The sequence below is a fragment of the Sinocyclocheilus grahami genome, unplaced genomic scaffold, assembly GCF_001515645.1.
Source record: "Sinocyclocheilus grahami isolate Dianchi unplaced genomic scaffold, SAMN03320097.WGS_v1.1 scaffold831.1, whole genome shotgun sequence".
Taxonomy (NCBI): Eukaryota; Metazoa; Chordata; class Actinopteri; order Cypriniformes; family Cyprinidae; genus Sinocyclocheilus; species Sinocyclocheilus grahami.
Genome location: NW_015506010.1, coordinates 318,031 through 339,184, shown reverse-complemented (window position 1 = coordinate 339,184; position 21,154 = coordinate 318,031). Strand labels below are relative to the sequence as shown.

The 21,154-nt window shown below is 38.9% G+C and overlaps 1 protein-coding gene across 1 annotated transcript in view; it reads right to left on the bottom strand.

The window, feature by feature from the left end:
- disp3 (dispatched RND transporter family member 3) overlaps positions 1-21,154 on the bottom strand; it is a 60,686-nt gene that overhangs the window by 23,363 nt on the left and 16,169 nt on the right. The window contains exons 2-4 of the mRNA XM_016247305.1: positions 6,433-7,428; positions 5,374-5,593; positions 3,554-3,690 (exon numbers count right to left, since the gene is read on the bottom strand). Of these exons, the coding sequence (XP_016102791.1) occupies positions 3,554-3,690; positions 5,374-5,593; positions 6,433-7,420 (1,345 nt within the window). The 5' untranslated portion in view covers positions 7,421-7,428. The remainder of the gene's footprint in view (positions 1-3,553; positions 3,691-5,373; positions 5,594-6,432; positions 7,429-21,154) is intronic.

Here is a 21,154-nt window from a genome sequence, read left to right as displayed (position 1 = left end):
TTAATGTTAATTTATAAATGTAATAATTCGTTTTTTTAATTTATACTGTCACGTGTTTGTTTCTGTTTAGTTCCTGTCTGCCCTTATTTGGTTAATTTCCTGTTCTCATTTAGTTAATCATCATTCATTAGTTTCCACCTGTGTTGCATTAGTCATCTTATTAGTCCATCGTTTGGTTTTGTATAAATAGCCCTGCCTTTCCTGTTTCTTTGTCGTGTCTCTGTCATGTAAAGAGGTTGTTTTCTCCTGGTTTTTCCCCAAGTGGGTTTATTAAAAGACTTTGATATCTGCCTCCTTCGTACTCCTTCAAGCGCCTTCACCTGGCAACCCCTGACAAATACATTAGCTACTGTCAATTTATACAACTTGAAATTAACCAAGAAAAAATAAATAGTCTATGAAGCAGTATTGTGCACTGTTAGTTCATTATAAATACATTTAAATAAAACAAATGAATTCTAAATTCTTAAAATATTAAGAAAGATTTCTTAAAATAAAAAAATGGCAACACTTTATTTTAAGGACCAATTCTCATTATTAACTAATTGCTTATTATCATGCATATTATAGCATATTGGCTGTTTATTGGTACTTATAAAGCAATAATTATTATTATAAAGCCGATATTAATTCCTTATTCTTTGTGACCATATTTTAGATCACTGAATCCTAAATTTAACAACTACCTTACTAACTATTAAGCAGCAAATTAGGAGATTATTGAGGCAAAAAACATAGTTAATAGTTTGTTAATAGTGAGAATTGGACCTTAACATAAAATGTGACCTAAAAAGAATACTTCTAAAACATGTTAATTTCAACATTCACTAATACATTATTAAAATAAAATGTTAGTCAAAATTATCTGTTAATATTATTTAATGGAATTGAGCTGACTTTTTTTTTTTTCAAACTAACCTGGACAAAGATTAATAAATACTGTAGCAAATGAATTTCTCACTGCTTGTTAATTTTAGTTAGCACATTAACTAATGTTAACTAATGGGACCTACGAGACAAAGTGCAGTAAACAGTAAAACTATTTGTATTACAAACTGTCACGTTTCTGTTGTGTTGTGGTTCGGTTTCTCTGCGTTCCAGTTTGCCTGTGTTCCCTTGTTTGTTTCTATGGTTTTTGATTTGTTAATTAGATCCACACACCAGTTCTTTTTCTCCTTAATTGCCCTGTCCTTGTATTTAAGCCCTGTCTGTTCCTCGGTTCATAGTCTGCTATTGTTTGTGTTCGGATTGATTTTTCCTGTGGATTTATTATTAAAATTCCCCTTTGTATTATACTCCTTCGCCGTGCGCTTGATTATTTATTTGCACACGTTACAGAATAGCAGACCCTCAAGTGAATAATATAACAGCATTTTTCTTTCTTTTGTTTTGCTCCTCTCCCTGTAAATGGATATACCAGCCGTCCAGCTCCTATGCCTGGAGCAGTTGAACTGTTCACTGGAGGACCACACCAAGAACTTTTTAGATCTGGCGTGCCTTACGCACTTCCCTGACTGCTCACTGTACGTATTCTATTACACCAGCCTGAGCGAGAGGTGTAAGGCACGCCTGCCAGTGAACGGTCCCAAGGAGGATTTCGTCGCTTTTGTGGAGTGGGTGCTGGAGAAGAATGGACTGTATTTCTCCGTATGCACCTCTGGAGACATCTCCAGCCCCACTCCTGATCCAGAGTCCAGCCAGCCTTCACCACTCAGATGCACGGAGATATCGCCAGAGCCCACCGCAGCTGCAGAGCCAGAACCCGCCACGATTAAAGCGCCAGCGCCGGATAAAGCAACAGAGCGGATGATTGCCCCGGAGCCTGAGCTCGAAGACTTGACTGACCAGGTGTGTGAACCGGCAACACCGTGTAACGCCATGGGAGTCCTTGTGCAGATCGAGGGAATGGAATGTCACCCAGCCCACACTCCCACTGCTGAGGGTGAGCTAGTGATGAACTCTGAATTATTTGGCTGTTTAAATTAGGAATTCTGGCTTCTCCCGTTTCCACTGGTCCCGCCCACCTCCCCTTTGTCTCCTGAGCCCCTGCTGGTTCTGCCCAGCTCTGCTTCGGTCTTCCGGATCCCCGTCTCTGCCTCGGTCACCTGAGCCAACAGCTCCGCCTTGGCCCTCCGGATCCTCGGTGACACCCTGGCTCTGCAGTTATCCATCTCCATCCTGGGCTCCTCTTCCACTGGCTCTGTCTCCATCAGTTGGCCCCCTGGTGTTGTCAGCCCTATCTCCATCATGGCTTATCCCACCGTCGACTCCACCGTGTGCCACTATCCTGGCTGGCCTCTGGTTCCCCACCTGGCTCCTCCTGCTCCAGGCTCCTCCCTCCATCTATTCCGCCCTGGTCCTATGAACTATGCCCCCTTCCCATTGCCTGCCTCTCACCTGCCCCATGCCGCCTCCTGAACTCCCACCCTCCCTCCTCTGTTGGACTGCTTTTGTCGGCTCGAGAACGCGCCATTCCGGGAGGGGGTGAAATGTCATGTTTCTGTTGTGTTTTGGTTTGGTTTCTCTGTATTCCAGTTTGCCTGTGTTCCCTTGTTTGTTTCTATGGTTTTTGATTGTTAATTAGTTCCACACACCTGTTCTGTTTCTCCTTAATTGCCCTGTCTTTGTATTTAAGCCCTCTCTGTCCCTCAGTTCATGGTCTGCTATTGTTTGTGTTCGGATTGATTTTTCCTGTGGATTTATTAAAATTCCCCTTTGGATTATACTCCTTCGCCGTGCACTTGATTCTATATTAGCACACATTACACAAACCAGTGTGTTTCTGATTGTAATAAATTACAATTATTTTGAAAGTGATCAATTGAAATGGATGATGATGAGAAATTAAAATAGTATAACATACAGCAACATCAATCAGCATAAAAGACTGTTTTATACACTGTAAGAAAACAATCAGTCGAAAAACAGATAATGGCCTGGCAAAAAAATTACCAGTATATTTTCCATTAAGTGTACAGACATTTCCTTTAACCCTTAAATGCAATTCAATGCAATTTGTAATTCAAAATATGGGTAAAACACATGCGAAAAATCTATATAAAAATGTATTAATATTAAAACAGTACATTAAGCCTTGTATTATGGAGTGTACTGCAAAAATAACTGCAAGCAGCTTAAAAGCCTTGCACATTCAAGCTAAAAATGTCTGTGCCAGCTCTTACATTAAAAATAAGGTCGATAGATGTAACTTGCAGAAAGGCTCACTGAAAAATCCCCCCCCCCCACTGCACAGACTGACAGCAAACACAGACAAAGTGATACAGACTAAATGCAATAAATATCAGTGTCCAGTCAATCAAAACAATGAATTCACTGCACCAAGTTTCTCTGTTGCTTGTTAAATGTAACCAGCATAGAGTTAATCAACTAATAACTTGAAAGAATTGCATAATTGTAAATATAATTATATATTGAACATTGGCATATTTACTTTGTGGTGACTGCACAACAAAAACCTTAACTCTGCTAAAATCACTGTAAAACATGGTGTCTTCGGGGTTTATTTTATTGGAATGCTTGGTGAGTGTCTTACCAGAAAATGAGGTGAGAACGTACACAAGGACAGTAATGCATCCCCCACTGAACAAAGCCAGCAATATGTCACTGTGGAAGGTCTTCCGCACCTCATCATCAAATAACTCCGTACCCCCGAACAACACCTTCACTTTACTGAAGAGAGAGAATCAAAAAAAGGGATGAGAGAGAAGGATAGTCAAGATGGGTTATAGCTGACATCAGACGATATGTTATAATAGAAGGACCAGATGAGGGGGATGAGAGAGAAAATGGGCACACATTAGCGGATGGAAAAAGATTATCTTAATTACATCGGGGGCCTCTTAAAGGAGTTATTACCGTATCAGAGCCACAATGAGGCCCTATTCTGAGTCTGGCCACTAGCTAATTTCTAGGCCTCTTACCACTGTCATGCTGGCAGTAATTACTGTCATTTGAAGAGCATCTGCTTACAGCAGTAAGTATATTAGGGATGTTTTGCAGATGTAATAAAGTTTTGAGTCATTGTCTCTCATTGTCTGATTCATGGCTGGTTTTGTTTAGTTTCAAAGTCTGTGATCATCCTTCTGGGGTTTCATTCGCAAAGATGACTACAGCCAAAATCGAAGCATCTGACAAACTGACTTTTGTCATTGACACTAAGGAGTACTTAGTGACTTAATACACTCCCATTGTGTGTTTAATCATTTATATATAACCTGTTAGTTTTGTGTTATTAAAGTGAACAGTATCTCCAGCTGCTGCACAGAAGAGCGGGAGGACTGAGCCATAATTCATCACCATTGTGCCATTGTGATTGTCCTCATAAGTTCATGGCGCCGTTATAGATGTCAAATTTATGAAAGCAAATTCTGCCTTATGACAATTCTCACACACATTTTAATTTTCATTTACAGTACATCACTTTTAGAATAAAAATGCCATCTTATTGAATGGAGGTGAGCACTGAAAGGAGTTCATTAATTTTGCATAACTGATTGCAATTGAAAAACATTTTCCAATTCAAGGTTCATGTTTTTAATTTTTTTGTGTATGTGTGAACTGCATGAATGCGTTTTACAAAGAACCACATTATGCAGACAAATGGGTTACCAGTCACACTGAACTGTAGCCCTAATCGCAATTAAAACCTCATCCTCTGCAAGGCAGCATTAACTTTCTTCACTTTGTACAATTAAAAAATATATATATTTAATATATTTGTTGTATTTCCAGAAAATATTTGAATGTTCTAAATACAATAAATTAACCTGAGAAGCAAAACTGCAAAAGTTATACTTGGTTTATGGTTTAAACAAGAAAAAAAATATTCAAAATACTGTATATTCTGAAAACATGTCCTAATGTCTTGTAATTATATCTTTAAGGATGAAAAAAAGTATCTTTAGCAGTGTAATATCTCACTTATCAACTTGGCAACATGCAAATGGAAATTATATGCAGATAAGTATATGCATAAGAAAAAAAGATAAGCTCCATGTATGGGAGAAGACAGGGTGGGAATAACCTTCCGCCAAGTGGGATCTAAGTCAATTTTGCACGTTTATTCTTTATGGTCTATATTCTAATCTTCAGCAACTGATTAAATTTAGAAAGATAGCTTAATTTATTAAAATTAAATAAATAAATAAATGTTTGCATCAAGGCACACTCTAGGATCCAAGGACCGTTTAATGCCCCACAAGCAATCATGGATCTCTTGCTGAATTCCCTGATTTATATGTTTGTTAAATTGATTCTGCATTTACTAACCATGAATAGTATTAGACCAGACAAATAAAAAATAAGTCTTCTTGTTTAAGTCATCCCAACACCAGCTGTGAGCTCAACACCCACCTGGTGGATTGTTGTGACAGGATGTCCGCATACTGCACCACAAAGTCTCTGTAGAGATGTCTCTGTTCTAGAGGTCTGTCTTGGAGAGAGTAGAAGGAGGGGAGCGGAGCTCCAAAATGGATCTCACTGCGAAGAAGAGAGGACTGAAGCTTGTCTGGTGTGAGTGTCTCATCCACGTACCAGTAAAACTGCGGATGAGTGATCGCCAAGCTCAGGGCACCTGAGAATAGAGGATACTACAATCAGTTTTATCAAAAAATATTTCACTTTTCATTTGGACGAAATTATGAAGAGGCCTTGAACATCAAAAAGCCACCATTTGTGGTTACTCTATACCAGGGATCTCCAGCCCTGCTACTGGAGAGCTACCGTCCTGTGTCTGTCTATTTGATTGGGGTTGGAGCTGAAATCTGCAGGACAGTACCTCTCCAGGAGCAGGGTTGGAGACCCCTGCTCTATATAATATATGTAAGTGGTGTCCAGTCCTGCTCCAAGTGGGCCTCTTTCCTGAAGTTGAGTTTAACTCAAAACCTAATTGGACACCTGAACCAGTTAAACAAGGTCTTCAGGATCACTGGAAACTTCCAAGCAAGTGTGTTGGAGCGGTTTGGAACTAAACTCTATAGTATATTGGCCCTACAGATGCAGGACTGGACACCCCTAATATATGTTAACCAGGGCTCACTCTACTGGACAACCAGGCCATTTCAGTTTAACATGGTCAAGCTGGTGTGTTTATGCTCCAATGTGTTCTTACAGATCAGCCAATTCTTCACCAACTGGTAGCCCAACTGGTCAACCATCTAAACCAACATGAACCAGCTAATGACCAACTTGGACTAGCCAGAAACCATGAAGAACCAGCTACAGTTACAAGCTGGTCAGCAGTAAATCAAATAAAGCATACTACTGTTTTTAGAGAGTTTAGCTGAGTTTATTTGCTGTAACTGAGCTTCATTTTACTCAACATATAGCATTAAAAAGTATTCAAGTTAAAAATAAATGAGGATTACTAAATTGTTGATGGAGAGTGGGATAGTTTGGCCCCCAAAGACTCACCATGTATGTCAGCTAGGTCGGGTCCCATTCCATCATAGTAGATCTTCCCCCCACGCTCACTGGGAAAGAGGTAGGACAGAAGGGAGCTTGGAGGGGAGCAGAAGGAAGGTCCCAGAGGCAAGTCTCGCAATGCCTCCAGTGGCTTCCAGCAGAACTGCTGAAACTGAGGGTGCTGCATTAGAAGTCTCTCGACGTGGTGTATGGTGTGAAGGCGTTCGGGGCTAAAGATGTTGTTATCCTTGTCACCCTGGGCCACAAACACTAGCTCTATCCTCCAGAGGGCCTGGGTCTGAAGGTAGGAGTAACCCGCAAATCTTCGCTTCCTCATTAAGAGTGAGTCTGGTTTCCTGTGATCTTCAGCATCACTTGAATTGAGGTTTACCGCTATGTTAGGCTTTACAGAGTCTGTCTTTTCCTCTTTCATCTTGTTGTTTTTCTCATTTCCAAACTGTCTGTTGTCATTGTGTGCCTCCATCTCAGTCTGTCCCAAGATCCTTGCGGGTTCTGTGACATTCATCAGTGTAGAGACGTCCTTCCCTTTTCTGTTTACCATGAGCAACAAAAGGTCCCTCAGAGCATTGGCTTCAAGGTCAAATCCCTCGGCGTCACGCCTGTGCCTGTCCCAAGACCCTAACTGGTTTTTCAGGGCAATGGTGAGAGCGTCAAAATGTTCTGCCGAGGCATGACTCCTGACCTCGAACGCGCTGTAAGAAAGGTCAATGTCTAGTGGTTCACAGCGAAGGAACATATAAGCCGAGAGGGCGAAGGGTACCAGAAATCCCATGGCCAGAACCAGCCCGCTTGCCCAGGGCTGCGTGTACACCCAGCCCAAAGCCCACCATAACCCTTTACAGACCTGTTCGTCTCCATTTACTTGTTCTGTTCCTCCATCTCCATCCTCCTCCTCCTCTTCCTCCTCCTCCTGCTCTTCAAACTCACTTAGGTTCCAGGTACCTTGGAGCAACAACGGTTCATCTTCCGAATCCATGGCAGCCACTACAACAAAGACACAAAACAATTACATTAACGCCTTTTGGCCTTCTGGGTGCTCCCGTTTGCTTCTGGACAGGAGAATACAACAATAAAGTGCACTTGATTTACGGAGCATCCTTAAGAGAATGGCAGGTTATTCTCAGCTGGCCACTGCTAAGACAAGGACACAGACGTTAAGTCTGTCATTGTGTAAATGTAATCGTGGAAGGTTTTGGCCTCTGGGTAGTGAGTGGTGAAAATAAATGAAGGAAACAGTGAACCAAGTCTCACAGGCCAGCGATCAGGCTGGCAGATGGTTTGGCCTCTGGTATGAGATGCTGAACCCAGAGGAAGTACGTGCATGTGTGCGATAATATATTCTTCTCACCGAACTGTGAGGATATTTCATAGTAGCAGAGCCTTTTGAATACTAAATGGCTGTATCTGCAGGACTCTTTTTGTGGAGCATTACTATTTTTTTGCAATGTGAAATTATTTTCATCATAATTTAGCAAATCTAAATCGTCCTCCCACAATTGTCAGTATTTTACTGTGAAAAAAAAATCTCATTCTCATTCCTCTAAAAATAATAAATGCATTCACTAAGAATCACCTTGACACCAGGTAGTTATTGCAAAAAGTGATGGTGGTTTTGAGAAAAGATCTAGCAGCATTTGAGTACAGATGCCTTCCTGATATTTGTTATCAAATGCAGTGGACTCAAACACTCCCCGCTGTCCAACAAAATATTCAACTTTTTCTACTATACAGGCTAAGATATTTTTGGTAATTCTGCTGCTATTATGAAAAACTTGTTCTCAAAAATGATTTATTAACAGAAACTGAGAGCATTGATATATTAAATTAATTATTCACGATTTATTTTGATTCCAGAAGGTCAAGTGTAGTTGATTTCAGTTTCTTGATTGTATGTATTTTTTTTTTCTAAATCGTTTATTTCATCCTGTGGCTTGCCTTGGATGTTTCCTGAGGCCCCATATTGCCCCCCGGCCCCCTGGTTGAGAACCACTGATTTAATACTATCACATTTAGCATGAACAGCAGCTATGCTAATTCTTTTCTATTTGCCTGTTTGTCCCTACCCCAGGATGCCCATCTTGAGGTAACTAGAGATTACGCCAGCTCCAGTATAGATCCAGCCTCATAGAAATACTTCAGACGACCCAACACCTGTGAAGAGATGATGCAGACCCCTGCAAGGACCCCAGATGACGTAAACTTGAATCGACATGCACAACTGCCAAAATGTCTCTATATTGTAATCATTAGCATCACAGCTGTAATAATCACTTTAATGAGCTTCTGCCTAAAATTAATAAATGTTAGCTAACTGTATGATTCTATTATCTTTGTGAAATGAACATTACTTGGAACACATTCACTTCTGATAAGAGATCACTCTAAATTGTAATGCAGACACATGCATTTGCTGTACAAATAAATTTGAATTGAATTGAATTGTGTGGTGACTCTACGTTTATAAGTGACAAACTATGAAAAATTTTATTTAAAAAAATCATTTGACAAAATATAAAAATAGAGGTATTTATAAAACATCTCCAAATATTTTACTAATCTTAATTAGTAATTAATCCATTAAGTGCTGACAAAACACTCTTTAAAAAAGAAACCTCAGCAAAGTTTTACCCAGTTTTTAAGCATCACCGTATATATTGCCATTATTATGCGATCAAAAAGAAAATCACTACTGCTGGTCTTCAATCATCAGTGATAATTGCAAGTTATTTGAATGCATTTACATTACAATATGATATAGATTTATGCTTATATTGTCGAAAAGCCCACTTTGCTTAGAGCATTTCTAAACTTACACACATACATGAAAAGAGCCAGAGCGAACTAGTGAAAGAGAGAGAACAGGGACAGAACCCCAGAGATAACATGCTATCAGCAGCTTACACACAGTTGGCAGCGTCACTGAAAATTAAATCATTCAACTCATCGAAGCCTGTCTAATTGCTGACAGAGAGAGATAGGAGTCCAATGTAAGACCTGCCTAATGTACAATACAGCCAGAGGCAGCATGAAACTGAGCTTGTACCATTTCATTTTCAACACAGATTGCCCCCAGAGCCCAGTGTGCAAGCACAAGGCCAGGAAGTCATTGACTTTCAACAGAGTGTAGAGCCCAGGGGCCGAGAGAGAGAGAGAAAGAGAGAGAGAGAGAGAGAGAAGGGAGGCAGACAGGTACAGATGCTTCATCCCCATATCTCTGCCCCACAGAGATTCTGAAGATTTTCCTCCTGGGATCAGATGGTCTGTGGTGGATCGATGCTTGATTTAGCCGTTAAATAAACCCTCCTGGAAAACTGATAAGCTGTTGAGGTAGTAATTAGCATTCTGAGATAGGAGCCACTTAAAAGTCACCTTTGAATGCACAAACACCGTAGGCTAGAGTAAGCTCTATGGGCTCTTATGAGATGAATGCTTCATTTGAAGTATTTGTTTGTTGTTTTAAAAGACTTTTACAGCTCATTTCCAACAAAAAGTCAGTTCACCACAAAAATAAAATTCTGTCATCTTTACTCATCTGTGTTATTCAACAAAACTACACACATCAAAACTGACTGATTGATTGATTGATTGATTGATTGATTGATTGATTGATTGATTGACTTGGTGTTTATGGTAGGTAGTGATGGAAAAAGATGGGAAGTAATGTGAAGATACTAAAGGACAGCAGACCTTCTTTTCCTTTATGAAGACTTAAACATTTATCTAAATGAAATACTCATCTGTTATTCATTCTGAATGTGAAATAATCTTCTGGTGATTGCAAGTCTGTGAATAATCATTTGCTTATGCTCAGCTGATCAATTTTCTCTGTATGGAAAATAAATCCTTCAATACCATCAAAAATCCCCCACAAAATCAATAAAGAACTATGATGACAGGATCAGGATATAATTAAACATATTCATCAGTGATATGATTGCATTTTTGCTGTTTTACATTCATCAAAGTAAAACCATTCAAAAAGTTTTCATTGGTTTTTGTCTTCAATTCCGTTTTCAATTCAGTCATGATAACAGCATATTGTGTTTCTCCACAGGAGACGATGGTTATTTTGAGCAAGATATTTGGTTGGTGGCATCTCAAGAGGATGAGAACCAACATCTGTCTTCACGGTATGTCGAGAGCTCAAAATCTGCCACAGCAGAGGACAAATTCATTAGGCTGAGAATTAATTTTTGGAAAGAGCGAAAGAGACAGATAGAGGAAGAGAGAGATAATCTAAAGGCTACATTCACACAGTCAATGAACCTTGAAGTTTTTACATATTTGTTAAGATATATATTTTTATTATAAATATTTATTACGAATATATAATATAATTATATTACTTAAAATATTTTATAATATAAATATCTTTAAGTTTTCGGATGTTGCACCACAAGACATTTTACAACCTAAACTTGTCTTACAGCCATGAGGGTCTGCGGGGGCCTTCTCTATGAGGACTGTTTTTATCGTTTTGTTTTGTTCTGTTCTTCGTTTTTTTCTGTTTTGTTTTGTTCTGTTCTGTTTTGTTCTGTTCTTTTTTCTGAATTGTTTTGTTCTGTTTTGCGTGTTGGTTGGACCACATGATAATGATTTGACAGACATCTTAATATATTAATATGTACTGGAATCAGTTTTCAAATATTTTTTCATAAATAATCATAATCCACCTCCGAAAGCAATGACTGCATTGTGATTCGTCTGCTCGCTCTGAGGCACAAGTAATTTATTATAAATGAAAATTATTATATTTGTTCTGTTCTTGTGAGTCCATTAAATAAAACAGCTTTACAATTGAAAGGCAACGTAGGTATTTATTAGCAGTTACAACTGTGGCGTGCTGCCACCACGCACACTCCCAGGGCATCTGCCCCCATGCTGCACATGCGCAGATATATATTGTTTAAACCACACCTGGTTGCCATTACTATTATCATTACATCTTCCTTTTTCTTTCTTTTTTTTTTTTAAATACACATAACAATCATAAATCCTAATCACACTTAACCCAATTAATAAAGAACATAATTTATACACTACTAATAAATACAATAAATATTTCAGCATGTTTCAATAAGCAGTTCAGAAGGTTTTGATAACTCTCTCAGCATGTTTCTATAAGTCTCTCAGGACATTTCCGTACACGAACAGATCTTCTCAAAGGCATTTCAGTCCCTTCAATTTGCTCTGTTTGTTCTGACTCAGCAGATACGTCTTTCAACAAATGTTGACGATTCCTTCTTAACACAGCACCATTTGGCATTTCAACATTGTAAGATGTTTCCAGATATTGGATTTATCTTTAAATCTAACCTCCTCGCCAACACCAAGCTCGGGCAACTGACGAGTTCCTTTATCATAATATGACTTCTGCTTAGCCCGTTGTTGTTCTTTGTATTTCTTGATTTTTTCACTATGTCGCATTAACAGAAGATTCTCAGACACAGGCAAATTAGAACGAAGACGTCGACCCATCAGAAGACATGCCGGTGAGTATCCACATTCAAGAGGTGTACTACGATAAGCAAGCAATCCCATATAAAAACTACTTCCATCATCTCTTGTTTTTTGCATTATTCTCTTTACTATTCCAACAGACTTTTCCACAAGACCATTGGATTGCGGAAAATGTGGACTAGAAGTTGTATGTTTTAAATCCCATTCTTCTGCAAAGCTCCGAAAGCTGGCATTAATAAATTGAGGGCCATTATCAGTAAAGACTTCCTGTGGTACTCCATGTCGAGCAAAAATTGACTTCATGCATGAGATAACATTTTCTGCTGTAATTGTGCTTAACACACACACACCTCAGGATAAAAGGAGTAATAGTCAGTAACCAAAAGGTAATTTTTTCCATGACATGTAAAAATGTCTGCACCTACTTTTTGATATGGTCTTTCGGGTACTGGATGTGGTTGTAGAGGCTCTCTTGGATTACTATATTGATATTTAACACACGTCTGGCATTTTGACACGACCGTTGTAATGTCTTGATTGATTCCAGGCCAATACATGACCTCACAAGCTCTCTTCTTACACTTCTCAATTCCTAAATGGCCTTCATGAATTTTCACCAACATCTGATTTCTCAGACTTCTGGGAATCACTATTTTATTTCCTTTATACAGAATCTCATCACCAACAGACAGTTCATCATTGCAGTTCCAAAACACATACACCTCTGCCACACAATTTTGTTTTTTATCTGGCCAGCCATCCATGACATACTGTTTCACCTGTTGAAGCACTTGATCTCGTTCTGTCTCTTTACCAATTAACTTCATCTTGGAGTCAGCGACAGGCAAGGCTTCCAACAGCATGTTCACATATGCTTGAATATCCTCAGTCAGTTTCCCGCTGGATGAAGAATTCGGATCAACAGCTCTTGACAGGGTGTCAGCCATGAACATTAATTTACTTGGTGTATAAGACACAGATAATGCATAACGTTGTAATTTAATCATCATCCTTTGAATTCTTAAAGGGCAGTTATTCAGAGGTTTTTTAAACAATGCAATCAATGGTTTATGATCGGTCTCCACATAAACAGATTGTCCTGCCACAAACTGATGAAATCTCTCACAAGCAAAGGTAATGCTTAGCAATTCCTTTTCAATTTGTGCATACCTGCATTCCGCATCATTCATCGAACGCGAGGCATATGCAACGGGCTGCCAGGCTCCATCATAATTCTGAAGCAGTACCGCTCCCAATCCAGTCTGTGAAGCATCAGCTGAAACTTTAATGGAACGTTCAGGGTCATAGAATTTCAAAATCGGTTCTTTTGTTAAAATCACCTTCAAATCTTGCCACGCTGATTCTTGTTCATAACTCCACTCCCATTCATTTTTTTTCTCAATGAGCCATCTCAATGGAGCTATTTTTTCAGACAGATTAGGGATAAATTTACTCATGTAATTCAACATTCCGATAAACCTCTGGAAATCCTTCTTACATTGTGATCTAGGCATATGTTCAATAGCAGAAACCTTCATGGGATCTGGTCGCACTCCTTTACTACTGACAATGTCACCCAGAAAGGTCAACTTTGTTACTCCTTCCTTTGAAGCACCCCAAACAATTATATGATCCATTGATGTATCAACACCATCCATGTGCTCATATATCATATGTACTGTTTTATGATACACCTCAGGAGCTGAAGCAATTCCAAAAGGAAGCCTCAAAAAACAATATCTTCCATATGGGGTGTTAAATGAGCATAACTTCGAGCTAACCTCATCCAACTTCAACTGCCAAAATCCTGAAGATGCATCGAGTTTGCTGAAATATTTTGCATTTGCAAACTGTGCCATAATCTCTTCATGTGTAGGAAGCTTAAAATGCTCTCTCTTAATTGCTCTGTTCAAATCTCTGGGATCAAGACAAATCCTCAACTTTCTATTCTTCTTGTCAACAATTACCAAGGAACTAACCCACTCAGTGGGCTCATCAATTTTCCGTATCACACCTAAACTCTCCATTCTGTCCAATTCTTCCTTTAATTGTTGTTTAAGTGCAAACGGTACTTTTCGACATGGATGGACAACTGGTGGTACAGTTTCATCTACTTGGATATTATGCACTCCTGGCAAGCAACCCAAGCCTTTAAACACATCTTCATACTCCCTTAAAATGGAGTCATCTTCAGATTCATTTGTCTTTTCAACAACCAGGACTCTTCTCACCAAGTTCAGCCTGTCACAAGCAGCCAAACCTAAAAGTGCTGGTACATCCTTCGGCACCACCACAAATGACAAATGATAAGTCTTCTCTTTATATTGCACATTCACAACACATTTTCCTTTCACTGGTATATCTGTTCCAGAATATCTAGTTACTTTTATGTTAACAGAGTGCAGTTTTGGCCTTGGTTTCAACTTATTAAACTTCACTTCAGACATTATATTAACTTGGGCTCCTGTATCCAGCTTACATACAATTGTGCAGCCATTTATTTGTAGATGTACAATCCACTCTTTCTGGTCACTTTCACATTCGGTTACTGCGTCTACATAAAATTCTTCAAATTCGCACTCAGTAACTGCATTCACTTGGTTAAACGATCTCTTGCTTTTACAACAACGTGCATAATGATTATTTTTATCACAATTGTTGCATTTTTTACCATAAGCTGGACATTTTCTGGGCGGATGTTGCATCCCACACCAATCACATATTCTTTGACGCTTCTCATCCATTACTCTGCCCCTTTCCTTGAACGTTGTTTTCCTTACACTTCCGCTAGGTGGTGTCTGACATTTCTTCACAACATCCACAGTACAGCTCTCATTTAACAACTCTTTTGCTTGTGTCTTTACAGTTTCTGCTGCTCTGCAAAGCGAAAGCGCTTTCTCCTACTTTTTTTTGTGATTTATAGTGCCAGTTTATCAGGAAGTGACAATTTTGTTCTCTTTGACTTGTTAGATGGAAACGATGCTTGTTCGCAAATGTTTTATGAGATATTCCAGTTTTGCGCATAAGTTAAATTCTGCAACTTTGGATGGAAACCCGGCTACTGTTTCTTACAGCAACACAGAGCACTATGACCATCTACAACACAAAAAACTGAGCAACTGCAAATCTTTTTGCTTTATGTAAGTGCCACAAACCCTGTCCTGCTTTGAAAATCCCACTTCCTATTCCAGATCTGTCACAAATGATTTGTGAATCTTTCCTGCCGTGTAAAATGTGGTGGCACCATTTTCTGAGATATATAGCTGTAGGCTGTTGAGGAAATCCTAGAGAACGAGAGTAGTCATGACTAATCCAGTGCTCCCTGATGACCTGCAATCCATTTGTTGTATCAGCCGTGATACTAAACAGCTTAAGACACAATGTAAAATGTTGCATTCTGACACCTCGGGTAATGAGGCCCATTATTTACAGCACAGCACCATTATGCATACTTTGCACATTTGCTATTTCGCTTAAATAAACATTAGTTGTTCCCAGATCAGAGCGGGGTAATACCTCTTATGACGTCAAATACACCAATTTATCATTCACACCAAATGCACATCCCTGGTGCTGACCACAGCAGCTTTACACAATCCGGGTTAATGTCCATTTTGACAGCTGAGAGTCATGATGCTTCACTAGGGTTGTATTTTGATGCTGAGACAACACTCATTCAGCATAAACTATTCTGAAATGTCAAAATGTCAGTTCTAATTTGTTCTAATAGATGCTTATACTGTACATTTCAAAATAACCTGTGCAATTTCATAAGAGTAATTACAGCAGGTGCTGTCAGAAAAAATCTCTTGTACTATGTCTTAAACTACATAGTACTATAGTACTATAACTATATAGTACTTTTGTCATATGTTTTAAACAACATACCAGTTTCTCAGAAAAGCTGTTTCATGCTACACAATCCTTGTGAAAAAGATGTGCGTGTAACTGTATTGAATATGCACTTGTATTGTACTACAATCTTAAAAGTATACTTTTTAAAAAATATACTTGCAGGTAATATTTATGAAATAAGAAAACACTTAAGTGTACTTACAAGAGTACAATTTCATAACAATGTTTCTTAACAAACTTAAGTACACTTTTAAAAAGTGCACTTTGTAATAATGTCATATTAAATGTTTTATATTAAAGTATATTTTAAATCAGTTTTAATAATCTTTTGTACACTTATGATTTGATGTGTTGACTAACAAACTAAAGCACAATTTTAAATGTAGTGTGTTAATATTTTGATGTATTAAACTGCAAATTCATCATTACAGATTTGTAATTACAAATATATTTAAATCCATGCATTCAAGCTTTAATAGAAATTGCACTAAAGTATATTTTAGTTTGCTATAAATGTTTGTTCAGCAGTACATTTCAACCATATTTCAAAGACAATAGAAACAATTATGAAATTACATATAAAGATGTACTAATTAATTACATACAGTAAGTTACTTAAGTACAGTAAAAATTACAGTAAGTGCAGTAAATACAGTAAATTAAGTACAGTAAGTTAGTCCTACTTAAAAAACTCCTCTTAAGTCCAACTAATTGAAATTAATATAAAGTTAAACTATTTTTAACTTCAAATAACATGCAAGTAAGCAACTGAAAACATTACACTCAGTTTGTACTATATTATTTTAAAGGGGGAAGCGTGGTCTGCTCTCATGGAGGCTGCCATTTTGAGATCACATGACAAGCTAACTATTTTTAATTTCATTATGGTAACCCACTCTATTATTGGACATTTTATTAATAATAGGTGACAAATGTTAAATTTTTATAACGGCATAAAATTCCAAAAATTTTTTGTAAAAAAGCAGTGATGCTGCTTTCACGACATTAGATATCAGCATAACACACCAGAATTGTATTGAATTGACCCGCGAAACACTAACAAATTCTTAGCCAGCCTGTTTTATATTCTTTACACTATTCCTTCAGTACTTGAAGTCATTTTTTTAAAGTCAGCATGAAATGGCATTTACATTTTACTTTCAATGTGCGACGTATTCTTGAAAAATAAAAGTTCCAAAAGGAGGTTTTTCGCAGTGATGCCAAAGAAGAACCATTTTGGGTTCCCAAAAGAACCATTCAGTGAGCTGTTCTTTTTTTCCTTAGCCTGAAGAACATTATAATGATCAAAAGTCATAAAGGGTCTTTAGTGTAATGGAAATATTCCATGGATGGGATTTTTCATGGAACCATCAATGCCAATCAAGAGTGGGAAAATAGAATGGGAAACTCGTTTATAAACTTGTTTCGCTTTCTATTGGTTTGTAGTGTATGACCAATTGGAGCGATTTCTTATTAAAGTAGTGCTGTTGATGAGGGACAGCAATCTACAGTACCTTTTTTTATTATATATTTATTTATTATTATAAATATAGCAAGGCTTATTTGCTATACGTAAATTATGAAATGAACAAAATTACATTTATAATGTGCTTTTCATGTAGTTTAGACAAACTTCCACTTGAGGCCTCATCCACATTTGCTTTTATCTGAATACAGATACAGATACAAATACTTCTTGCCATTGTCACAGAGAGTGTATGGGGTAACACAATACAATTAACATGGGTTTGTTACGTATCCAGTCCATGAACTTCCATCTGCTAGCCATCAGAGGTCACCCTTTCCACTTCATTGACTCTCGCACTACACTGTTGCATATCACCCCGGACTACATATCCCATCATTCTCAGCACTGATTGCACACAGCACTGATTGCACACAGCTGTTTCATATCACTCACTCACTATTTAACACTCACTCTCACTCCTTTCTAACTGCCGAGTATTGTATGCGCTTATCGCCAGCAGTGATAGCTACTTTACAGAGCCCTCGTTAGTTTCCCAGTCCTAGCCTAGTCTTGCCCTGTCTGTTTTCTTGGTTTCTGATCTTTGCCTGTTTTCCTGGATTTATCCCTCTAGTCTCGCCCTTGTGATTCTGTTCGCCGATCGTTGACCTACACTAGCCCTAGGACTATTCTTGTGTCTTGCCCGCCATATACCTGTTTACCACTGTTCGACCCTGCCTGTGTTTCTGACCTCCTCTGCTTTTAATAAAGCTTGCACATGGATCCGCACGTCTCATGTCTTGTCAGCCCCGTAACAGAATACTCGGCCACACAAGGATCCAGCAGCTTTTCATGTGGACATTGGCCAGGTATGGACACTGCAAGACTGTTATTAACCCTCGAGCAGGGCTTGCGAGTGCTCGAGGATTATGTACAAGAGTATTTAGATCTTGCATATTTTTCTGATTTGCCTGACTCTGTGCTCATTGACTTTTTTTGTGAGGGTATCAATGAACCTTTAAAGACACAATTAATCCGTGAGGGTCCCCGTTCTTCTCTAAGTGATTTTATTGATTATGCTTTATTGACTGTTGGCTCTTTGTGTATTGTGGGTGTCGCGGAGGAAGAACGTGATACCGCGTCTGTGCCTGTAATGGTGGCTGCTGAGTTTAGTCAACCACAAGCTCCGGGATATTCAAGTTTACTGATCGCTACTCCGGTGATGCAACCCGCTCGTGAAATGGCGGCCGCACCAGAGCGCGCTCGCATGATGGCGGCGACAGCGGAGCCCATTCGCAAAATGGCCACACTAGAGCACGTTCACAAAATGGCGGACACAACAGCACCCCGTTATGTCACAGCTGCCCATCCTGAATCAAGTCACAGTTGATCTTCATGAGTCAAGTCAAGTCACATTTGATCGTCGTGAGTCAAGTCACAGCTGATCTTCCTGAGTCCAGTCAAGTCACAGTTGATCGTCATGAGTCAAGTCACAACTGATCTTCATGAGTCAAGTCAAGTCTCAGCTGATCGTCAGGAATCAAGTCTAGTCTCAGCTGATCGTCAGGAGTCAAGTCTAGTTACAGTTGTTCTTCAGGAGTCGAGTCAAGTCACAGCTGATCTTCATGAGTCAAGTGAAGTGTAGCGTCTGCGTAAAATCATGCATGATCTTTAGGTGTTTATGGCTTAAGAGACCCCTTTTAGCCTTTTGACATTTGCATATAAATTACAGTTCTGGTCAGAGATGTTATGTTTGTATAGGCGTTTTAAATTGCCAAATGGTTCCTCACCGTCAAGAAGATTCTAACCAGCCCCCACTATCATCTCCCCCATCTGACTTCAAACACTGTCCAAAAGAGCTGAAAATGGCCAGGTAACTGGGCCTGGCTGGCCAAGTAAACTAACACACACACACAAATACACACACACATAAAGACCGTTACTCTATTATACTCTACAAATATATCTGGTATATTGCATGTGTTGTTTGTACGTTCCCCTATTAGATTAGCTGAGTTACCACTCGTTATTTGTATTAGTTAAAGCCATAAAACACTGATATTCAGGTGTATGTATGTATCTTTGGTTTAATCTATTCCAAATGTTTGTTTCTTGGTATCAATGTTACCTGCTTTTCATTCCTCGGACAATGAGGTACAGTATGTGATTGTGAAACGCATCATATGATTTGTACGATATTTTGGGTTAAAACTACAGAAATTCCATAAAACATGCAAATGAGCCATAAACAAGAGACAAAGAAAGTTTCTCCCGCTCAAAATTCATGCCTCTTATTGACCAGTCCACACAGAATAGGAATTCTCAAAAGCGATTAGCCCGAAATAATCTTTGCTCAGAAACTCTTCTTCGTTTGAGACAACACCTCTCCAAGACTCTCAAGATCTTCCTCTTGAGTTTTATTTTCCGGCAGTTCCTAATGCAGATTTGATCATAAGAACACTGCGAGCCAGTAGACTGATTGAAATGTAAATGGGAGCTTTTAAAACCTTGATCAAGTGAAATTTGCATAACAACAGCGAAGAAACCCTGTTGTCCATGATTTTTATGTTGTGTACCTGGCAGCGAAGAAATCCTGCTACACACACATTGTGCAGTTAAGTGCACAGATGATAGAATCTGTCGGGATTTGACTCTGTGTTCTTGTGATAACTGCAGTAAAATTCCGTTAGAATGAGAATAGTCTCACACTAAACGCTATGAGTCTTAATTTCCCGATTGGAGTTAAGGCACAGTACCTTAAACTAACGCTAGAGGGCAGGCTGTTTAAGTATCTTAACATTTCGTGAACTCCTTCTGCCTTCCTGTTTTCAGCGCACCCACTCCCCCTTGTGGGCATTCTCTGCTAGGTCGACTTGGTACTCTAATTAGTTTTGATTTCAATTTCCCATCTGCTTCATTGGCCATTTTCATTCTAGCCATTTAGTGCATTTATTCATTTATTTTAATTTCTTGTTTTGTATTTAGTTTTCATATCCAGTACTACTTTTGTTTTACTTTGTTATCTTTTATGACTTTTATAATTTTGTTTATTTTGTTTTGTTTTGTTCAGCCAAGCCACACTGACAAACCTGTCAACACAATGTCAAGGTCCTTCCCAACCAGCAGAGAGCAGCATGGCCATAGTGGTGCCCGTCCTAAGCACCACTATGCGAGAACCTCTGCCTCCTCAGTCACCAGGACCACCCCAGACAGACTGTCAGGTCACAAAGGTCGCGGGAAATCTCGCCGCCAGCCGCGGGAACGTTTCTGTTTACTGTTCACAGTTCCAAGTCAATGAATGTTTGAACCTTTGCTACATTTGGCTAAGAATTACTGCTAGCACTGTACAAAGAAGGACAGTTTATTGTTCCGTGGCCAGAAAATAAATATTCCTTGAATTGATAAATGATTATATTGTCTGCTCGGTGGACGGACAGATCAAATAATTGTAATATTGATTCTGCTACAGTTAATTCGAAGATATAATCTAAATATTTATTATGAATCATAACCAGTTATAATTCGTCATAAATATTCCCCTTTTTAGAGCTAATAAATAATAAAAACCCTTACAGAAGTCTCAGCTGATCTTCATGAGTCAAGTCAAGTCTTAGCTGATCTTCATGAGTCAAGTCACAGCTGTTCTTCATGAATCAAGTCAAGTCTCAGCTGATCGTCAGGAGTCAAGTCACAACTGATCTTCATGAATCAAGTCAAGTCTCAGCTGATCGTCAGGAGTCAAGTCTAGTCTCAGCTGATCGTCAGGAGTCAAGTCTAGTCACAGCTGATCTTCATGAGGCAAGTCAGGTCACAGTTTATCGTCATGAGTCAAGTCAAGTCATAACTGATCTTCATGAATCAAGTCAAGTCTCAGCTGATCGTCAGGAGTCAAGTCTAGTCTCAGCTGATCGTCAGGAGTCAAGTCTAGTC